Here is a 21,483-nt window from a genome sequence, read left to right as displayed (position 1 = left end):
GGGCGGGGCAGGATGGGGCGGGGCGATCAGCCCGGGTCCCTCCGGAAGCTGAGAGGGAGAAGGGGCCACCCGCCCGACGCGTCCAGCCCGGGGGGCTGCGGAGCGGCGGCAGTGTCGGGGGGCCTCGGTGGGACTGGGTCTGTTCCGGGGCGGGGCCTGTCCGGAGACAGGGTCTCGGTGGGACTGGGTCTGTTCGAGGGCGGGGCCTGTTTGAAGGCGGGGCCTCGGTGGGACGGGGTCTGTTAGGGGGCGGGGCCTTGTAGGCAATCGACGCTGGGGCGGCCTGGGGGCGGGGCCTGGACTGGAGTTTTTGCTAAGAAGGACTAGGGGGAGCGAGGGGGCGGCTCGAGGTGGAGGGCGTGGCCGGAAAGGCGTGTCCCGGCGGACTGTGCTACCGGCAGGGCCGGGCCGGGGCCGGGGGCGGGGCCGGGGGCGTGGCCGCGGGGAGGGAGGTGGGCGCGGAGCTGGAGGACTTGCCGGGTGTGTCCTTCGAGATCCTGGAACCGCGCGAACCGTGAAGCGCCCGGCGACCGTCCTCGGTCCCGTTGGGTCCTGGCGTTGGGGTGTCTGATGAGGCCTCGCCGGCCCCCGCTGGTCCGTCCCTCCCCTAGGGGCTCCAGGATGTGCGGAGCTGGGATTCCACGGGAACGCCCCTCTAGGACCCCGAGGTCGATCGGTGCACGAGAGGAGCGTCCGGCCTAGCCCTCCCTCTGGTGCTCCCTCCCGGTGCCGCTGAGTGGCGTGCGCCGCTCCCAGTCTTGTCTGCCCCTCAGGCTCCTTCGGACTCCAGTCCAGGCCTTTGATCTCCTTGTCCCAGCGTCCAGAGCTCTTCTCCCTGCCTTGAGTCTTGACCGGATTCCCAAATCCCTCCCCCGTCCCTTCCTCGGCTCCTGTGATCACTGACCACCGTGGTTCCGCACCCTTCCACCAGACCCTGGGCTTGGGGACCAGATGACCCCAGCCTTGCACACAGTATTTAAACGTGGGGTGGCGGGTGTCCGCCATGCCCTGCTGTGTGACTTTGAGCAGATCCCGTGCCTCTCTGAGCGCCAGTTTCGATCCTCATCTGGGCAAGTGCAGCCCTGCCACTGGGCTGGAGTCACCACTTTTAATATCACTGTGTGCTCCCAGGGATGCGGACGGCACTGAGCAGAGCTTCGGGATGCCTACACAGGGCTGATGTGGGGACTGTGATGGGTCTGGGAGTTCCTGAGGGCCCCGCCCTGACCACGAGGACGGAAGTGCTCTGACCACTCGTGCCAAATAGTTTAATGTTAGGGGGAAGAGAGAGGTAAGGCAGGGTTTTTGGGAGTTACCCCCAAAGCAAGAGGGCACAGTATTCAGGCTGCTGGGGTTGGGAGGTAGAAGGCCTGGTTCCAAGCTTGCCATGGTCTCAGCCTTGCTGTGACCCTGGGCAGGTAGTTTCTTTCTGTAGACTTTCACCTACTCTGCTGTCCTTGAGACAGAGGTGGGGCTGGACGGGGTGGGGCAGAGGCTGATTCCCACGCCGGGTGTAAGGTCCAGGGTAGCAGGGCTTCCCCACAGGGCTTCTGCCATCACTGGGAGTCCTGGCCAGGCCCCAGGCACACCACAGTGGGGGACAGGAGCCCCAGCCCAGCTGGGAGAGGCAGGCCTCCTTGATCACTATCAGCCCGGATGTTGGGGAGGGGGTATGGTGCCGGTCGGGTCCTTGGGATCCCTAGGTGGTTTGAGGCTCCAGAGTACAGGCTCTGATAGGTGACAGGCCTGTAGGTGGCTGGGGCCAGCAGGGCCTCAGATGGGGGCAGCAGCTGATGATGGAGCCGAGCAGGGGTCCTGGAGGTGGAAGCTGAAGCTTTGTTGGGGTCTGAGGGAGGAAATGGTCTGAGTGGACTCTGGGCCTCCCATCGTATCCTCAGCCCTCATCCCAGGCCTGCCCTGGTCCCTTCCTGCTCCTCCTTCCCAAGTTACCTACCTCTCAGCCTTTGCCCTTGCTTTTCCCTCTATCTGGAATTTCTTCTTCACCTTCTCCCTCTGTCCAAACGCTTCCCAGTCTTCCAAAGCCCAGTTTGGGAGCCACCTCCTGCAGGAAGCCCGCCTGGCACCCCCTGCCTGTGCTGTCTGTTCTGAGCCCCATATTGTCTTAGGCATGTTTGCTTCCCCCTCTGTGTCCACACAGGGGCCCTGTGGGTTTGCTGAGCTGCTCAAGCCCCTTCCTGGAGGTCCTGTCCCTTTGCTTCCCGCCCACCGTGTACGCCTTAGTCCCCCTGTCTGCAGGCCTGGAGCCTTACCTTTCTTCCTCTCTGTGGCGCCCTTCAGCAAACAGGGACTGAGGCTGCTGTGACTCCGGGCTGGGACACTGAGCAGGGGCTGTGGGGCCACAGGCCTGAAGATGGAGCGAGCAGGAATTGGGGGAGGGGATCAAGGGGAAGAACCCAGGCCAGGGATCATGGCCAGATTCAGATGGTGGGGCCCCAGGATGGGTCAGAGGGTGTGACCCTGAAACAAGGGTCAGGAACTGAGGCCTTAGGATATGCCTGGGGTTGGGAGTGAGGGGCTAGGGTCGGGGTCAGACAGTACCAGGAGTCCGGGTCACTCTCTCTAAAGCCCTTGGCAAAAGGGTTGCTGGCGATTTTCAGCTGGGTGATCTGCAGGAGACAAAGTGCAGTTGTGGGGCTGGCCCTGAGCCAGGCTCAGCCACCTTGTCTTCCCTGGCACCCGGTCCCCTTGGCCCAGGAACTCTGAGCTGATAGGAGTGCGGGCAGGGCCTTGACTGACAGCAGATGCTCAGGATAAGTGGGGAGGGCAGTAGTCTGTGCCAGTGAGGGCTGCAAGCCTCCGGGCTCAGTCTCCACCCCTGTGAAATGGGCCTGCAGCGGGTGCTCCCGAGCTGGTTCACCCACCCTGTGGTTCTGATAGGCCGTCACGGCTGTGAACTGGGTCTCCGTGAAGATGAAGGATTTGAAGTTCTCCTGGGCGTAGCGCTCACTGTCCTTGCGTGGGTCCACGAAGACCACGTGGAAACGGGGCTGGTAGCGGTGCATGGAGTTGAGAATGATCTGTGGAAGGGACAGAGCAGGGGTACGGGGGTGAGGCAGGCCGCAGCGGACTCCCTGAGGCTGGAGTCCTTCCCTCCAAGCTGGAGGCCTGCCCCGGGCCTACTGCCCTGTTCCTTTCATGGTGGCGCAGGGTCTGAGCTGGAAAGGCTGTGGTTCTGTGTTAAAGGCCCCTTGTGTTTGAGGATCCTTGCCTCCGTGTCCTCTCACACCCCACATCGCAGCTGCCACCCGCTGCCTGCGTGCCGGCCCGCCACTGTCACGTTCACTGGTTTCCTCGGTTGCCTCCTGGCCTGTCCTCTGTCCCCGCCTTACCCCTCTGTTTCTTCTCCACACAGCTGCCTAGGAAGCCACATCACATAGCCCCCTGCTCCTAACCTTCCAGCGACTTCCACCCCACACGGTAAAAGCCAGAGCCCCCAGCAGTCAGCCCCGGCCCCTCAGGCACTCGCCTCTTTGGCTTCCCCTCCTGGCTCCACTCCGGCCCCATGGGTGCCTCTTGCAGTTCTGCGGGCCCAGGATTCTCCGGACTCAGGGCCTTTGCACCTGCTGTCCCCTCTGACAGGCATGGGCCCCTCCGTCCCCACCTCCTTCAGGTCTTCAGCTCGCTGCACCCCCTGAGAGCAGCAGCACCCTTTCTCCGCCCCTTCCATAGCTCCGCTTTCTCTTTGGCATTTGTCCCTATCTGAGATGCTGGACACAGTGTCTTCTGGACCCTGCCCCTGCCCCAGGAAGTGACCTCTGTGAGGGCAGGGATTGTTGGCTCTTTGACCAAGTGTCAATGATGCTGTGTCCACACATATAGCGGCCTGGCCTAGGCTGGGCGTTCCATACATTGCCCTCCCTCTCCTTGTGGGGGACAACGTATGCTGGAACATTCCCCCGGCCCCACCCCCTTTTCCACCTGCCTGGACAGCCCTCCCTGCTGTGCCACCCCCACTCCCCGCCCAGCCTTGGCCAGCAGCAGGCCTAGGTGATGGTCACCAAGGCCATTGGGCACCAAGGGCCCCACCAGCCCTGACCCCAGGCCCTTCCGTCTCCGCCGTGGCCCGGGCCTCACGTGGCCATTGTCATCCAGCAGGTTGTTGGTCAGCTTGAGCTTGTCGAAGGACACGATCTGGCGCATCCACTGGGCGCCCTTGGCCGGTGAGTCAGGGTGGAAGTGCACGCGGCCGGGTGTGGCTGGGTCTGCCTTGCCCGCCACCAGCCAGGCCGAGCTGTGGAAGGCATACCTGGGGAGCACAGCGAGGTGGTGAGGGCTGCCCTAACCAGAGTCATACCTGAACAATACGGGCGGGGTGAAGGGCCTGCTGCTGACTCCAACACTGCCCAGCCCACCTTGTGGACACCTGGCTAAGGAACCCAAGGCTCAGAGAAGCCTGCTGAGACCTGAGATCCCTGTGGCTGCACCCGGCTGGTGGATGACAGGATAACCCCTGCTGCCCTGGGCTAGACCTCTCTGCCTGCCCAAGGCTAGCCCACTGCCCAAGGAATGCTGCCTGCCCGAGGCTAGCCTACTGCCCATGGAAGTCTGCTGGGTACCCTGAGCTGGGCTCCCTCCTGCCCTCAGGCTGTTGTTGCCTGTCTGTGTTCCTGCCCTTATGCTGGGCCTTCCTGACATTGCTTGGACAGGCCCCTGCCTCACCTGGGAGTGCAGGAAGGGTCTAATTCCTGGTCTCAGCACCTGAGACCCGAGCCTGCGCCCCAGGCCGGTCCCCGCACCTGTATCTCTTGTCGTCCAGGGGGATGAAGTCCATGAGCAGGGCGTAGTCAGCCAGGGAGTCCATACCCAGGATCTTCACCTGGAAGGGGGGAAACATCCTTCTGCAGGAGGGAGGTGCTCAGCAGCCGGATACGGCTCCAGCCCTGGCCCCTGCCCCGCCCCGCCCCTGCTGCTCACACCTGCCTGCCTTGGTAACGATCATCTCAGTTCCCAGCTGGTTGAATTCCTCCCACAGAGGCTTCATCTCCAACTGAACCGTCACACTGGACACACGTGGGTTCTTGGGGCCCTGCCCATTGGACTCGGCCACAGCTTGGGCCCCAGTAGAGCTGGTGCAAGGGCCTGATGGGAATGGCGACCCCAGCTGGGGCTCCCAGCCAGAGCTGGTTGTGGGTAGTGGGTAGGTCTCTGAGGGTGCAAGTATGCCGAAGCCAGCGGACAGGAAGGCTGCAGAGAGAGGACGGAAGCGTGGGCCTCATGCATCACCCGGCAAGCTCTCATCCTTCAGGCTGCACCTATATGCCTCTTCCTCCAGGAAGCCCTCCCTGACTGCCAGGGCTGTGTTCTCACAGGATCCCCCACTCAGCATCACTCTGTGAAGTAAATGCTCACTTAAAGTCTTTTTTGCCAGCGTGCTCCTTGAGGGTAGTGTCAGGGCCTGTCTTGCTCCCCAGAGAATGTTTGGGCCATCTTGTGTCTATGTGGCCTCAACAAATTGTTTCACCCCTGGAGCCTCAGTTTCCACATCTGTTGGAAGGGTTTCTTTATACCTGCCTCACAAGGCTGATGTGAGGATTAGTGACCACACGAAGGGGCTGGTGCACAAGGGGCCCTTCACGAACAGCATCTGTTCTAGATGATGTGTGTGTGTGTGGTGGAGGGAGGGGGCCGGGGTCTTCCCCAGCTCTGTGGGACCCTGCTTCCCGGTGCTGCTGAAGGAGAGCTGAGCCAAGAAGAGTCCCTCATTCAGCACCAATTACCCATCCCTGACCCTGACAACCCGCCCAGAGCCTGCCTCCAGAAGCCCATCCTGCTGTCTTTTTCTCTGGCCTCTGCACCCTTTTCTAAACATCTTGTCTTTTGATCTGCAATCCTGGCACAAGTCTTGGTCAAATGCTTTGCCACCCTTCACCCCTCCAAAAAAAAAAAAAAAAAAAAACTTAGCTAAATAAGATACCATTTTACACCCATTAAGGTGGCTATTAGAAAAGAAACCAGAAAATAAAAAGTGTTGGTAAGGAGATGGAAAAATTAGAACTTCTTTTTATTTATTTATGTATTTATTTAAGGCAGGGTCTCACTCTGTTGCCCAGGCTGGAGTGCAGCAATGGCTCAGTCATAGCTCACTGCAGCCTCGACCTCCTGGCCTCAAGTAATCCTCCCATATCAGCCTTACAGGTAGCTGGGACTATAGCCACACACCACTATACACGGCTATTTTTAAATTTTTATTTATTTATTTATTTATTTTTAGAAATAGGATCTCCCTACGTTGACCAGGCTGGTCTTGAACTCCTGAGCTCAAGTGATCCTCCCACCTCGGCCTCCTAAAGTGTTGGGATTACAGGCATGAGCCACTACGCCTGGCCTCAAGAAACTGGAACTCTTGTGCACTGCTGGTGAGAATGTAAAATGGTGCAGCTGCTGGGGAGAACAGCATGGTAGCTCCTCAAAAAATTAAAACTGGAATTACTAAACATATATATATTTGTTTTTTTCTTTTTGAGATGGAGTCTTGCTCTGTCACCCAGGCTGGAGTGCAGTGGCATGATCTCGGCTCACTGCAACCTCTGCCTCCCTGGTTCAAAAGATTCTCCTGCCTCAGCCTCCTGAGTAGCTGGGATTACAGGTGTGTACCATCATGCCTGGCTAGTTTTTGTATTTTCATTAGAGATGGGCTTTCACCATGTTGTCCAGGCTGGTCTCGATCTCCTGACCTCAGGTGATTTGCCCACCTCAGCCTCCCAAAGTGCTGGGGTTACAGGCGTGAGCCACCATGCGCAGCCTAGAATTACCATATGATCCAGCAATTCCACTTCTGGGTCTATACCAGAAAGAATTGAAAAAAGGAACTCAAACAGATATTTACACACCCATGTTCGTATCAGCATGATTCACAATAGCCAAGAAATGGAAGCAACCCAGTGTCCATTGGAGAATGGATGGAAGAACAAAGTGGGGCCATCTGTGCAAGGGAATAGCATCCAGCCTGAACAGGGAAGAACATTCTGACACATGCTACAACATGGATGAGCCCTGAATACACTGTTGTGTGAAATAAGCCAGACACCAAAGGACAAATACCATATGATTCTACTCATAGGTGGTACCTGGTGAGGCCAAATTCATAGAAACAGAAAGTAAAACGGTGGTTGCCAGGGGCTGGGAAGGAGGAAATGGAGAGTTGTTGTTTCATAAGGACAGAGTATCAGTTCTGCAAGATGCAAAAAGTTCTAGAGATGGATGCAAATGATGGTTGCACAACAACATTGTTAGAAATGCTTGTTTTCCGGTGCCGTAAAGAAATAGCACTTGGCCGGGCGCGGTGGCTCAAGCCTGTAATCCCAGCACTTTGGGAGGCTGAGACGGGCGGATCACAAGGTCAGGAGATCGAGACCATCCTGGCTAACACGGTGAAACCCCGTCTCTACTAAAAAATACAAAAAACTAGCCGGGCGAGGTGGCGGGCGCCTGTGGTCCCAGCTACTCCGGAGGCTGAGGCAGGAGAATGGCGTAAACCCGGGAGGCGGAGCTTGCAGTGAGCTGAGATCCGGCCACTGCACTCCAGCCTGGGCGACAGAGCCAGACTTAGTCTCAAAAAAAAAAAAAAAAAAAAAAGAAATAGCACTTGAACGGCCAGGTGCGGTGGCTCACACCTGTAATCCCAGCACTCTGGGAGGTCGAGGCGGGTGGATCACAAGGTCAGGAGATCAAGACCATCCTGGCTAACACGCTTGAAACCCCGTCTCTACTAAAAATACAAAAAATGGCCGGGCGCGGTGGCTCAAGCCTGTAATCCCAGCACTTTGGGAGGCCGAGGCGGGCGGATCACAAGGTCAGGAGATCGAGACCACAGTGAAACCCCATCTCTACTAAAAATACAAAAAATTAGCCGGGCGTGGTGGTGGGCACCTGTAGTCCCAGCTACTCAGGAGGCTGAGGCAGGAGAATGGCGGGAACCCGGGAGGCGGAGCTTGCAGTGAGCCGAGATCGCGCCACTGCACTCCAGCCTGGGCAACAGCGTGAGACTCCGTCTCAAAAAAAAAAATAAAAAAATAAAAATAAAAATAAAAAATAAAAATAAAAATACAAAAAATTAGCCAGGTGTGGTGGCGGGCGCCTGTAGTCCCAGCTACTTGGGAGGCTGAGGCAGGAGAATGGCGTGAACCCGGGAGGCAGAGCTTGCAGTGAGCTGAGATCACGCCATTGCACTCCAGCCTGGGCGGTAGAGCGAGACTCCATCTCAATAAAAAAGAAAAAGAAAAAAAAAAAGAAATAGCACTTGAACATAAATTTAATTTCCTCAGCAAGGTCATTTTTTAACTTTTTGCAGAAAGGGGACACTCGCCAGCAGTTTTGCCACGAGAGTGCACCGAACAAAGGAGACAGGGTCATTTACAACCTGACATGTGTCCGGTTCTCATTGGCTGGAATGGGACCTCACATTCTGTATTTGTCCTGATTGCCTAGTAACTTAGAACTTTTAAAAGAGGCAAAGTCAGAGGAGAACAAAGAAGGAGGGAAAACTTGTAGCATGCCAGGGCAAATATTTAGGCTAAATTGTGGGAGCTAAGAACATAAAGTATATTGATTTTTTTTTATTATGGCTAGCAGATATTTAAGAATGTTAGCATAGGTCTTTGAATACATTTTGTTTCGAAGAGAAGTTATTATTTATTCCTAATTATATGGGAGGAAAGTCTTTGAAGAGGAACCACTACTTGTACAATGTGAATGTAATTAATGTCACAAAACCGTGCATTTAAAAATGGTTAAGGTGGGCCGGGCGCGGTGGCTCATGCCTGTAATCCCAGCACTTTGGGAGGCCGAGGCGGGCGGGTCATTTGAGGTCAGGAGTTTGAGACCAGCCTGGCCAACATGGCAAACCCCATCTCTACTTAAAATATAAAAATTAGCCAGGAGTGCTGGCGGGCGCCTGTAATCCCAGCTACTCAGGGGGCTGAGACACAAGTCACTTGAACCCAAGGGGGTGGAGGTTGCAGTGAGCCAAGACTGCACCACTGCACTCCAGCTTGGGTGACAGAGCGAGACTGTGTCTTAAAAAAAAAAAAAAAAAAGCCGGGCGCGGTGGCTCAAGCCTGTAATCCCAGCACTTTGGGAGGCCGAGACGGGCGGATCACGACGTCAGGAGTTCGAGACCATCCTGGCTAACACGGTGAAACCCCGTCTCTACTAAAAAATACAAAAAACTAGCCGGGCGAGGTGGTGGGCGCCTGTAGTCCCAGCTACTCCGGAGGCTGAGGCAGGAGAATGGCGTAAAAACCCGGGAGGCGGAGCTTGCAATGAGCTGAGATCCGGCCACTGCACTCCAGCCTGGGCGACACAGCAAGACTCCGTCTCAAAAAAAAAAAAAAAAAAAAAAAAAAAAAGGTTAAGATGGTAAATTTTGTTATGTATATTTTATAATTAAAATATTTTAAATGGAAAAAAATCCTGAAAAACGAACTATTATTTTATTGCAGCCCCATAAGGGACTGAGGAGCTGGAGGGGCCATGAAAGCCACAGTGGCTGGGAGTCCGGGGACATGGTTTTATTCTCAGCTGTGTCCCCACCCGAGTGGCTTTGGGGCATTTACACGACTGTAAAACCGTGGGATGCCTGGAGCAGAGGGGGGATGCTAGGTGTTGCAGAGATGGATGAACTGGCAGACAGGCGGGTGGTGGAGGCTCCCAGGGTGGCATAGCATCTGCCGAGGTACCAGGTGGACGGCACCTGGCGAGGGTGAGCTCTTAGTATGTGCCTGGGGAGAGTGTGGAGCCCAGGGCCGTGGCTGCGTCCTCAGCAGCCCTGAGAGCTGCATGCGAAGCTCCTGGAATTTCTGCAGCCTCACAGAGGAGGGGGCGTCCTTGTGACAGCAATGGGTCACATCAGGTTTGAGGACCCTGGGCAGGATGGATAGATGGGCTGATGTCCCCCTGCCCCTGCGGCCAGTCCCTCAGAAGGGTAACTGCTTGTCACCCGGCTGCCCTGCTGGGGCAGGTACGTCATCCAGGCGATGCCAGTACCCCCTGCGTCCATGGCGATGGGTCCCAAGGGGAGGGGCTCATGACTTCGCTGGGCCTGGAGGCTTTGCCGGTCGTCACTGGCTCCCAAGTCCTCTACGGGCTCACCCGCTGCCCATCGCAGCCAATGTGCTGCCCCTCGACACTTTCAGGGACTCTGGGGAGGGAGCCTGTCCTCTGCTCAGTCCCTCTAGAAGCCAGCACTCCTTAGGGCCCAGAGATGACAGCTTGCCGGAAGCATCGAGTGTCAAGTCTGGAAGGGAAGCTAAGCCTTCTTGTCCAGCCCCCAACTTGCTGAAGGAGCTGGGGCTCAGGGAGAGGCCTGAGGTCACACGTGCGCAGTGAGGCGCTCATCTCCCGGAACAGCATGGTCCCTGGCCTCTCCCATCATTGCACTTGGGCAGCCGTGAGCCCTGTCCCATGGGGATCTCAGACCTTAGCTTGGGGTGCCCCTGCCCCACCCTCTTGCACAGGGCCTGGGTTCAGCGGGGCTGCCTTGGTTCCCACCCTGCCCACCCACCCTGGAACCTGAGCCCGACCCATGAGGCCACCTCTGCTTCACGTAGCCTACCTGCCATGGAGACAGAGCGGCTGTCCGGCTCCTGGAGAAACACTGCTTGGCTGGGGCTGGGCTGTGGCTGCCACCCAAGGGGACCCTGCCTGCCGGGAGGAGTGGTCACCACTCGTCCAGTCGGCACCTCAGCTCAGCCCTCAGGTGCTCACACAGGCTGTGGTCTCTCGGCAGGACTGTCCTTGCGTCTTCGATCGCCCTTCGTCCACGTCCCGAGGTCGTGGTCTTCCCACTTGAGCTGGACTCCTGGTCTCCGAAGGTGAGATGCAGACTCTGGGGCGTGCAGGGGCCCTTCTCCAAGCCACTCTCAGGCTGTGCTGTCCAAGGCTGTGCCGAAGGAGGGCAGGTGGGCAGGTTCTGACGTTGCAGAGCCCCCCCTTCCTCCCTCCTTGTCCTCCCTCTTCAGGCCCCTCCCTTCCCTAACTAAGAACCCCCCAGCTATTCCTGATCGATGGGCTCAGGCGTGGCAGGGGTGAGTGGGTGGGAGGGTGGTTCTTGAGGACGGCTGGGCATCTGCAGGGGTCCAGGCCTGGCTGACTGGAGGGGCTGGACCCCAGGGGTTGGGAGGCACAGTGGGAGCAGCAGATTGAGGGCTGAATGGCGGAGAGGGTGCCCTCCCACCAAGACCCAGACCCCTGACCTGAGGCTGGCCCCAGCCGGCCGGCAGATGCGCAATTGTCAGGAGGAGTGTGAGCAGGAAACACAAGGGGGCAGCAGCAATGAGTGTGGTCAGCATAGAGCCCCAGACTGGGGTGGCGGGAAGCCCAGGTCCTGTGGCATGCGAATCCACACACACAAACACGTGGATGAACTCAGGGAGCTGCGAAACGCTGGCAGGTCCTACAGTCTCCGGAGTGCCTCAGTCTCCCCAGTTAACCTAAGCACATAATCTCTTCTGCCTGTGATGGTCCAGCCCAGCCTGGAGAGCAGTAAGCCCATCCTGCCTGGCACTGGGGGCAGTGCCCTGGCTGAACGGTGCCCACGTAGCCTCCGTCTGGGCATGAGTGGAAACGGTGAGGCTGGCCCAGGTGAGAAGTGGGCGTCCGCTCTGCCTGGGGGTCTGTCTGTTCTCTCTGGCCTGACTGGGCCCCTTCTCCAGGCTGCCTGCAGCCTGTGCTGGGCATTCAGGGGACACACGGATCACTCTGCAGGGAGGCAGAACCCGGAGGTCCCCCTGAGCTGATGCCGGTCCCTTGGTTGAGGGTGCTCTTTGGCCTTTTGACTCTTGCCCAATGGCACAGAGTGGGTCGTCTGGCGGGAGCACCCCACACCTCCTCCAGAATCCTCTCTTGGGGATGTTGGGTTGACAGTGATCTTGATTCCTAAGAGGGGGCACGGAGGGGCTGGGGGGTGGCAGGGCTGCTTCTCCCTGAGCGCTATGTTCTGGGCGCTCCTCCCTGCAGCTCAGAGATGCCTGTGGCTCAATCCCTTGTGTCTCAGATCTCAGCCTGCAGAGCTGGATGGGACCCCACACGAAGAGGGTGGGCTGGCTCTGGGGGCATGTAACGGGAGGAGGGCCGGCCCCTGGCCCAACCCCACGCCCAGCTGTGTCAGAGAAGGCTGCCAGCGCTCTGGAGTTGCTGCTAGGCAAGATGGGGGTGATCTGTGTGAGATGGAGGGTCTGAGCAGCCCCTTGGGGCTATACCACAAGGTGTAGTCATCTGCCCTGGCCATGGCATGGTGGGTGGGAAGTGGGGAGATGATGGAGGGAGTTGGGGGATCCATTCCAGTCCTGGTGGCTCCCCTTCACCGAGATAACCAAGGGAAGGCCAGGCTGGGATTGTAGTGGCCCCTGATATGTGTGTGTGTGCGATTCTGATCTGTGTGATGGGAAACAGCCGCCCCCCGACACACACATGAGCACACTGACATGCTAACCCACACACACGCAGACACACGGATGAACTCAGAGCCTGCTGACTCGCCACACAGTGCACACACGTGCAGCTTCTGTGCACATGGACTTACCACACGGCACGTGCACAGACGCAGGCATGCACACGCACACACGCAGGCAGGCCTCCCTGCACACCCCTCCCCGGCTGGCCTGCCCTGCCTGCCCGAGGCGCCTGCTGGCCCCCTGCCCCCTCATCCATCTTGCCTGCCAGCCTGTCCCTGGTGCCCTCGTATCCTTCACACCTTCTCATCTCACTGCTCAATACCAGGAGCTGGTGTGGCAGCCGTGGCCGCAGGGAAATGGATGGGGCGGGCGGGGGTGTAGAGGGCTGCGGGAGTGGCACTGCAAGGGGACTCTGGGCTCCAGCAGCCCCAGCTGTCCAACAGGAGTCCATTAGGCTCAGGCAGGTGCGGGCAGTGAGGCTGCAGCCAGGTCGCATGTAGCCCTGCCTATTTGTCCTGCCATGACACCCTGAAGGGTGCCAGCATCAGGACAGAGGGGCCCTCAGCAGCGGGCCTCATGCCGGCTCGCCGGACATCAGTGCGCGGTGTCCTGGGGATGGTGGAAATGATGGCTTCCCAATTAGAGCTGGGAAGTCCCTCTGCCCCAACCCAAGCCACCTCCTCCATGCGTCTCTGCAGTTGGACAGGCTGTCCCACATGGGGACAGCATTGTCTTGCTGTGGCTCTTCCCCCAGCCCTGACTCCCTGCTTGAGCCACTATGGGCACCGGGCTCATTACACACTTGGAAATGCACATCTGGCCACATAGAGATCCCCTTAGAACGCCCAAGCAACTGAGGCTCTTGGAAACACGTGTGTGTGGGAAACACACAGACACGCACGCCAAAGAGCACACGGGGCAGGCGCTATGCATGGACAAACACACACGTGTGCACAGACATGGGCCCGGCTCTGCACTCCCCACACTCACCCTCTGGCCCCAGGACTGTAGGAGGGTTGGGGGGTCCCCCTCTGGGTTGTGGCTTCCTCCGAAAGCCCCTCTGCTGGATCCAGAGCAAAATTCTTCTCCAGGTTCTCCTCCTACACTCTGGGATCCTCCTCTGGGCATGGATGGACAGTTGTGGGCACAGAGGCAGCCACCACTGGCCCCAAGACACTTGTGCATCCAAGGCTGCACTGGCCAGACCTCCCCCACATCCTGTGGTCAACCTCCCTTCCTCCATCCACTGTGCCAGCCAGACAGGAGCTGTGCAGGACAGAGGACACAAACCATGGACCTCTGGACATCTTCCATTTTATAGAATGGGAAACTGAGGCCAGGGGCTGGGGGGCCTGGCAAGGAACATGGTACATGGTAGGTGGCAAAAGGGACCTCTGTGCTCAGAGCTATGCCTCAGGACCCATTGTTCAGATGGGAAGACTGAAGTTGGGGAGGTGTGGCTTGGGTTAGGAAGCTGGGCTCGGGGCAGGGTTCAGCACAGGCATGGCAGGCACGGTGAATGTGAACTTCTCAGTCTGGACAAAGGCAATGCCCTTCTCATAGTAGGCAGCCTCATTAATGAACACGGGGTACACCGTGGACTCCCCGTCATAGAGCAGGTCCTCCCCACTGAACATTTGGAAGATGGGAGCACCGGGCTGCAGCGGCTGGAAGTCTCGGTCCTGGGAGGAGAGCCAAGTCCAAGATTGCTGGAGCCACCTCTGCCCTGGCCCCAGAGGGAGGTGACCCCAGCTTGGCACCCAAAAGATGCCCCTCATTTGTGGCCTTTCCCACCCACGCTTCACTTCCTCAATCCGTGAGACAGCAGGTCTGGTGAGATGCCAGTCTGCTCTGTGTCTAGAAATGAAGGCACGAGTCACCGTGGGGAGGCATGTGCCCATGTGGAAGTGGACCCTCATGGACATGGGCACAGGTATTGAAGCTGGAGTTCAAATCCTTGCTAACTGTGTGACTGTGAGCAAGTCACTTAACCTCTGTTCCTCAGCTTTCTTGTCTGTAAAATAAGGATTACAGTATCTCCTCCTATCATTCTGAAGTTTAAACTAAACAGGTTAATAGTGCTTACAGCATGTCTGGCACAGAGTAAGTACAATATGATTCTTTATTAAATAAAATTTGGCTGGGCACAGTGGCTCACGCTTGTAATCCCAGCACTTTGGGAGGCCAAGGCTGGTGGATCATAAGGTCAGGAGTTCAAGACCAGCCTGGCCAACATGGTGAAACTTCATCTCTACTGAAAATACAAAAATTAGCTAGGTGTGGTGGTGGGCGCCTGTAATCCTAGCTACTCGGGAGGCTGAGGCAGGAGAATCGCTTGAACTTGGGAGGCGGAGGTTATGGTGAGCCAATATTATGCAACTGCACTCCAGCCTGGGCAACAGAGCAAGGCTCTGTCTCAAATAAATAAATAAATAAATTTTAAGGCCGGGCACAGTGGCTCATGCCTGTAATCTCAGCACTTTGGGAGGCCGAGACGGGCAGATCACTTGAGGTCAGGAGTTCGAGACCAGCCTGGCCAACATGGTGAAACCCTGTCTGTACTAAAAATACAAAAATTAGCTGGGTGTCGTGGCGAGTGCCTGTAATCCCAGCTACTCAGGAGGCTAAGGCAGGAGAACTGCTTGAACTCGGGAGGCAGAGGTCACAGTGAGTTCAGATTGCACCACTGCACTCCAGCCTGGGCGATGAAGCAAGATTCTGTCTCAAAAAATAATAATAATAAATAATAAATAAAATAAATTTTAGAATTGTAGGAGGGGCCACCCAAATTGACCGTTACTACTTAACATCTGCAAGGTAGCTGGGCACGGCTGGACTAAGACTGCCTAGCCCTAAACACGGACAGGACGGTGCTGCCTCCATTTGTAAGAAAGTAACTCCTCAAAATGAAACTTCAGGGCACAAAAGGCCACAAAACTGCACCAGACCCTATTCAAAAATGACCCGTGTGGCAGCAAGCAGAGCAGCAGCCAGTGGGTTCTCCCTAGGCACCCAAGAGAAAGGTGTGGAAGCAGGATTGCCCAATCCTGGAACATTCCAGAAGGGAAGGCCTGCAGAGAGACTTGGACGACCTGCCAACAGGCATGGGGATGCTCTCAACTGAAAATCAGAAGACAGTTTTGTATTTGTACCTCCAAGCAGGTGAATTGAGTCATGCCTGCTCCATGTCCCCTCCCTCTGCCTTTTATGGCCAGGGTAAGGTTGTCTCCATCATGCCCTCCACAGGAGCTATGGGGATCACTGTGGCCTCTTGTGTTAGGCCTGAGTGTGGGGTTCCAGGGAAGGCAGCGGGGCCAGGGGAAGTGGGACGGTGGAGCCCAGCCTCCCATCCTGCTCCTCAACCTGAGATGCTGGTGAGCTCATGGGAGGCTTGGCTGCACCCTCTGGGGCTCAGTTTTCCTTGACAACCCTCCTCCCCAAGGCTGTGGCCCCAGCAATCACCCCCCCACCACACACACACCCACCTGCAGCTGAGGATGCACAGTGCCTGCCAGGTTCCCGGCATCAGTGCGAGGGAAGTCCACGACGCCCACGGGTCTATAGGCTTCCATCTCAAAGGCAGGAAAGGCCGTACCTGTGTGGGAGGCTGGGCTTGTGAGCTCATCCCTCCCTCCAGGCTAGGGGACGGAGTAGGCTGTGGGGGAACCTCAGAGCTAGATGCCAGCCTGCCTGTGAGCCTGGCTCCCCAACCCCTGAGCCAGGCCTGCTCTTCCCCAGACCTGTTTCCCGAAAGTCCCCTGGCGTCTCACCCTGGTTGAAGAGTTCAATGAAGTCCAGAACTGTGGCCACCAGGGTCCTCATCCTTGAGAAAATGTCAGCCCGCAGCACACCCTGTGGCTGGGGGCCCAGCTCCAGAGCTGGGGACCAAGAAGCAAGGGGTTAGGCAAGCGCAGGACCCATATACTCCTTGAAGAGGCCCCTCCCCTTGGTGCCTGGCCCCGCCCCTCCAACCCTCCTGGCCCCGCCCACTTCTCAGAAGGTTGCTGCCCACCCAATCCATTTTTGGCCACGGAGTCCAGGTTGTAGCTTTCCTCCCCAGACCGCTGGCACAGGAAGACCTGGCAGGACAGCTCGGGGTACTGCAGCTGGAGGCAAGAGAGGCAGGTTAGGGGCCCAGGCCTATGTGGGAGGGGAAACTGAGGTGGGAGGGTGTTGCATGGAGGAAACACAGGGCACCACCCTCCTTGGCCAGGTCTCTCTCTGCCCTCTGGCAAGGTAGGGGAGGGGGTACCAGGGGCCTGGAGTGCTGGTGGGTGGCAGACCCCAGGGGCTGAAGCCCAGGGAAACTTGGCCCGGGGAAGAGGGGCTAAGCAAAGGAAGCTCCAGCATTGTCCCGTCCTGCCCTCCCTCTCCCCTCTGGGAGGCTGTGTGCTGGGGGCTAGGGCCACCTGCAGGTGGCGACACAGGTGCATGGCAAAGACTTCGTGGGAGGACTTCGCGATTAAGCAGGTGCCCATGTTGGCCGTGGTGTTGTGCAGGTCAAGGACAAAGTCAAAGGCCCGGCCTGAGGCCTTGGGCCCCAGCAGCTGGTTCAGCTCTCGGGCTCTTGTCACCTCATATGGGTCGTCCGGGGTGGGCCTGGAACTGTGGAGATGGGAATGAGTGACAGCGACCCCCACAGTCTCAGTCAGTCTTCAGTGGTTTAAGGGGGAAGGGGCAACGGCCCTGAGCAGCGCGAGGGCTTTCTCTTCCGCCATTGTGGCTGTGTCCGCTCCTGCCCATGGCCCTCTCGGCTCTGCACTTCCTGGTAAAATCCAAGCCCTCAGCCTGGCCCGCCCTCCTGCCTGCCTGCCCACTTGCCTGCCTCTCATGCCCTCACTGCAACCACACAGCCTGAGAACCATGCTGGTCTCACCCCTGGGCCTGTGCTGTGCTTGGCCCTCCACTGGAAATTCCCTCTCACCTCTCTTCCCCTGGCTAGCTTTACTCAGCCTTTGGGGCTTGGCTGGTAGACCATTGCCTCCAGGAAGCCTTTCCTGACTGGTCTCAGCCAGGTTAGCTGCTTTGTGTAGCCCCTGGCCCTGCCTTTAGCCTCCTGGATTATGGTTGCCCGGTTCTTGGTCTCCCCATTAAGCTTGAAGCCAACACCTTGGTCCTATTCCCCATTCTCTCACCTGAGCTGGCCAGAGTCTGGCCTGGAGATAGGACTCAGTGACTATTCATTGGAAGAAGGCATGAACAGTGGTCAGGGCACACAAGTAAACGTGGCCTGTGGGGCTAATCTGAGGGAAGCACCGAGTCTGGGATCCCCAGAAGAGGTCCTGACCCAACCTGCAGTCAGAAAGGGCTTCCTGGAGGAGGTGGCATCAATCTGGGTTTCTCTAAATGTTCAGTTTGTCCCCGTGGTGGAATGGGTCACACAGGCAGAGGGGAAGCAGGAATGAAGACAGGGAGGGCCCTGCTGGTGGCTGGAGGGAAGGTTTGTGGTGGGGACTTGGTGCCTGACTGCCTGGGCCAACCTGGAGGCAAGAGCACTCACTTGAGGAAGCTGCTGGTGAAGGCGCGGTTGAGGTCATGGTCCACGTAGCGGCGGCAGGCGGCTGTGGCTGCCGGGTTGGCCAGCACCGGCACAGCGGAGAAGCTGAGTCTCTGTAGCTCCGCGGGGGCCTGCAGCCAGTGCCGGGCCAGGTAGACACCTGACATCTCGTTGCCATGTGTGCCCCCGGTGACAGCCACGCGACGCAGGGGCTCCCGGGGCACAGGCAGTGAGCACATGCTGGTGTGGGGTGCAGCACCTGGGGGTGGGCATACTTAGGAGACCCTGACCCCGATGCAGGGCCTTGAGCACAGAGCGGGGATGGCGGTGGGAGGCCCCTCAGGGCAACCGCCTGTCAAGAGGTGTGGCTGGCTGGGAGTGTCTCAGCTGTGTCCCCCCTGCACCCCCAGGGGCTCTTTCTCTGAGGAGACAATTTTCCTGCTCCTTTGGAGAAAAGAAGGTTATTTTTCCTAAATTGAGAAGAAGGGCCCAACTGTTCGGGAAGATGGGTTCACCAAGGCACACTCCCTGTAGGAAGAGGACTGTACTCCTTTTTATAGACAGGGAAACTGAGGCACAGCGTGGGGAGTGGAAAGCGTCACCGGAGTTAGCTGTGGAGTGTCTGGGTTCTAGGCAACAACTTCGCCTTCCTGCCCCTCCTGTTTGCTCCTCCAAGCTGGTGCAGGGGTCTTAGGGCAGGGGGTACTTGCCTGCTGATGCGAATCTGGGCTTCCCAGGCCACCAGGACTGGCGTCTAACTCGCAGAGAGGCTGGTATTTATGGGCCTGGAGATCCACAGATGGGAAGTTTTGTGGCAAGTTAGCAGAGAGCAGCTGGCGGGTGGGACGGGCTGAGGTTCACGCAGCCAAAGGTCGGAGTGCTGGGGCTGCTCCACTGCCCCTGCCCCGCCCTCCCCACTCTGTTACTTGTGTTGCCACGGTCCATCGAGTCCAGGTCCTGCGGGCAAGTTCCTGCCCCTGCCCTTTGTCCTTCTGCTGGTCCCCAGAGGGGCCACCTTCCTTAACACCACTAAGAGGTACACCTGCAGTGGGGTGGTGACTCGGGTTTGGTCACCACCAGAGCAGGCTATTGAAAGTTACTAGAGAGGCCGGGCGCGGTGGCTCAAGCCTGTAATCCCAGCACTTTGGGAGGCCGAGACGGGCGGATCACGAGGTCAGGAGATCGAGAGACGATCCCGGCTAACACGGTGAAACCCCGTCTCTACTAAAAAAATACAAAAAAATAGCCGGGCGAGGTGGCGGGCGCCTGTAGTCCCAGCTACTCGGGAGGCTGAGGCAGGAGAATGGCGTAAACCCGGGAGGCGGAGCTTGCAGTGAGCTGAGATCCGGCCACTGCACTCCAGCCTGGGTGACAGAGCAAGACTCCGTCTCAAAAAAAAAAAAAAGGAAAGTTACTAGAGAGGTGTCACCTTGATGGCCACCAAGATGACAAGCTGCTCCTCCTTCGCCACCTGGCAGCATGCCTCTGTCCTTGCAGCCCCCAGAGGGCTGTGGTCACTCCTGAGTCGCCCTTACCCAAAGGTGCCACGGGGAGCCCTAGTGTTACAGCTCTTTGTTGCTTTAAGCAAAATTTCAAAATGTTTGATCCGGGATTTCAGTCATTTTCAAGGACAGTATAACTCAGATGACTCAGTTTGCTCTGTTTTGGAAACGAACCTCAGGCTCATTTTATAGATGTGAAAACTGAGGTTCAGACAGATGTCCGCAGGCACACGAGCCCTAGAGGTGGTAGAGGTGGACTGCCCATGGGCACACACAGCCCTAGAGGTGGTAGAGGTGGACTGCCCATGGGCACACACAGCCCTAGAGGTGGTAGAGGTGGACTGCCCATGGGCACACACAGCCCTAGAGGTGGTAGAGGTGGACTGCCCACAGGCACACAGAGCCCTAGAGGCGGGCTGCAGGAGGCACTCAGGGCGTCCAATCTGGCTCCATCCCCTCCCGATGCCTCTCAAGAGCAAAGTGGGGAAGGATGAAGGTGAGGTCCCCCGCACTCAGCCCTGGGGCCTCTCCCTCCCACCAGGCTCAGCTGTCTGCTGGGAGGAGCTGAGGCCAGTTCAGAAGTCACTGGGGAGTGAGGCAAGCCGCTTTGCCAGGGCCTGCTGGATGCCAGGTGCTGGGACCCCGAGCTGGAGCCTCCCCCAGGCATCCGATCCCAGGCCTTCTTTACCACCACACTGGGTCTCCCCGGGCCAGTCCAGCCCTGCTCCAGATGCCAGGCCCACCAGCCTGGGGGGCTCTGGGTGGCCAGGACCCTCTTAAGTTACACCCTCTCGGAAGCTGCCCCAGATCACACTCAACTCCGTGTGGCCTGGGCTCTCCTGCCCTCCACACCCAGGGCTCCGTGAGCTCAGAGCATACGGATTGTGGGGACAGGGGATTTGCCATCCTGGCTCCCATCAGGGCAGCTGGGACCTTGACAGGGTGTTAAGAGGGGTGGATGGAGTGTGAGGCTGAGCCCCCAGCAGGCCGGGGCTCCCTAGGAGCCCCCTCCAGGGACCACTCCTCCTGGCACCTGGAGCCTCAGCAAAGGGAGGGCAGAGACTGCCATTAGGGGGCCATGCCATGCCATCTACTCCTGTATCTGATCCAGCCCTGGGGGCAGCTGTCACTGGCTCCATTTTGCAGGTGTGGACTGAAGCTCTAGGGGTTGGGTGACTCGACTGAGTCCTTGGCAGGTGGTGGGAGAGGGAGTCAGCAGAGGAGCCTGTCGGCCTGCGTCTGGTCCCTCCTTGCTTGGGGTAGGGGTCTCAGGGACCCCCATGCCGCTTCACCAGTCCCAGGCCATGGTCTTTGTTGGAAGGCCCCGCCAACCCCCACAGAGGCTGGGATCCTGCTGACTCGGTGTGGTGCCTCTCAGGAAGGAAGGGCCTGCTTGGCAGACCTAGCTACTTTGGGGGCTGCTGGGGGCCGGGGTGCTTCCTGCCACGAGGCGCTGGGCCCCCAGCTTCAGGGAGGACAGCAGTAGGGGTGCTGGAAAGTTTCACTTCCCTTGGCTGGGGTCCGGCTTCTGCATTTCAGTGAGTGTTTATGGAACAGAAAGGGGGCCAGGAGCCCATGCAGGAGCCCTCAGAAACAGCAGCCCCCAGTCCCAGCAGTGTGTGTGCATGTGTACATGTGTGTGCATGCATGTGTGCATCAGTAAATATGTGCATGTGCATGAGAGCATGTGTGCGTGCGTGAGCGTGAGAGCATGCATGTGTGCATGAGTGTGTACCTGTGTGCATGTGCAAGAGTATTGTGTTTGTGCATGTGTGTGCGTGTGCATGCGTGTACATGGGTGCATGTGTGTGCATGAGAACGTATGTGCATGTGTGTGTGTGCATGTGTGCATGTGCTTGAGAGCGTGTGTGTGCATGTATGTGAGCATGTGTGCATGTGTGTGTGTGTGTGTGCACACGTGTAACCTGGATTAGACCCCACCTCCCTGACAGGCTGTGTGACCTGGAGAGGTTCAGTGCCCTCTCTGGGCCTTGGCTCCACGCTGTGAAAGTCCTGGCCAAGGACACCTGTGGGGAGTGAGGAACAAAGAGCGGGCACAAGCTTGAAAATG

The 21,483-nt window shown here is 58.0% G+C and overlaps 2 protein-coding genes and 1 long non-coding RNA gene across 6 annotated transcripts; 1 reads left to right on the top strand and 2 right to left on the bottom strand.

The window, feature by feature from the left end:
* The first annotated feature begins 39 nt into the window (after positions 1 to 39).
* LOC123568809 (uncharacterized) lies at positions 40 to 5,127 on the top strand. The gene is made up of 4 exons (XR_010580752.2): positions 40 to 137; positions 3,374 to 3,438; positions 4,114 to 4,181; positions 4,994 to 5,127. It is a non-coding gene; the product is annotated as an uncharacterized lncRNA (long non-coding RNA).
* TBX10 (T-box transcription factor 10) lies at positions 1,255 to 10,871 on the bottom strand. 2 transcript variants are annotated; one of them, XR_012422983.1, is made up of 8 exons: positions 10,574 to 10,871; positions 4,938 to 5,205; positions 4,758 to 4,859; positions 3,488 to 4,267; positions 2,883 to 3,038; positions 2,560 to 2,627; positions 2,271 to 2,365; positions 1,255 to 1,846 (listed from the first exon to the last, which is right to left on the bottom strand). XR_012422983.1 is itself a non-coding variant. In XM_005577039.5 (8 exons), the coding sequence occupies exons 1-8, from the start codon at positions 10,578 to 10,580 to the stop codon at positions 1,557 to 1,559; spliced, it is 1,158 nt and encodes a 385-aa protein (XP_005577096.3). In that variant the 5' UTR covers positions 10,581 to 10,871; the 3' UTR covers positions 1,255 to 1,556. The 2 variants fall into 2 exon arrangements, 1 of the variants encoding a protein (XP_005577096.3); XM_005577039.5 differs by having other exon boundaries at positions 4,096 to 4,267.
* ACY3 (aminoacylase 3) lies at positions 10,574 to 18,662 on the bottom strand. 3 transcript variants are annotated; one of them, XM_015434368.4, is made up of 8 exons: positions 18,621 to 18,662; positions 17,914 to 18,169; positions 16,823 to 17,018; positions 16,426 to 16,519; positions 16,184 to 16,291; positions 15,899 to 16,008; positions 13,404 to 13,533; positions 10,574 to 10,900 (listed from the first exon to the last, which is right to left on the bottom strand). In XM_015434368.4, the coding sequence occupies exons 2-8, from the start codon at positions 18,147 to 18,149 to the stop codon at positions 10,881 to 10,883; spliced, it is 894 nt and encodes a 297-aa protein (XP_015289854.3). In that variant the 5' UTR covers positions 18,150 to 18,169; positions 18,621 to 18,662; the 3' UTR covers positions 10,574 to 10,880. The 3 variants fall into 3 exon arrangements, with proteins under 3 accessions (XP_015289854.3, XP_065383973.1, XP_005577098.3); XM_065527901.2 differs by lacking the exon at positions 13,404 to 13,533 and having other exon boundaries at positions 10,679 to 10,900; XM_005577041.5 differs by lacking the exons at positions 10,574 to 10,900; positions 13,404 to 13,533 and adding an exon at positions 13,712 to 14,095.
* Positions 18,663 to 21,483: the final 2,821 nt, after the last annotated feature.

The sequence above is a fragment of the Macaca fascicularis genome, chromosome 14, assembly GCF_037993035.2.
Source record: "Macaca fascicularis isolate 582-1 chromosome 14, T2T-MFA8v1.1".
Lineage (NCBI taxonomy): Eukaryota > Metazoa > Chordata > Mammalia > Primates > Cercopithecidae > Macaca > Macaca fascicularis.
The sequence above is the reverse complement of the archived record's forward strand: the minus strand, read 5'-3'. Positions and strand labels throughout refer to the sequence as shown.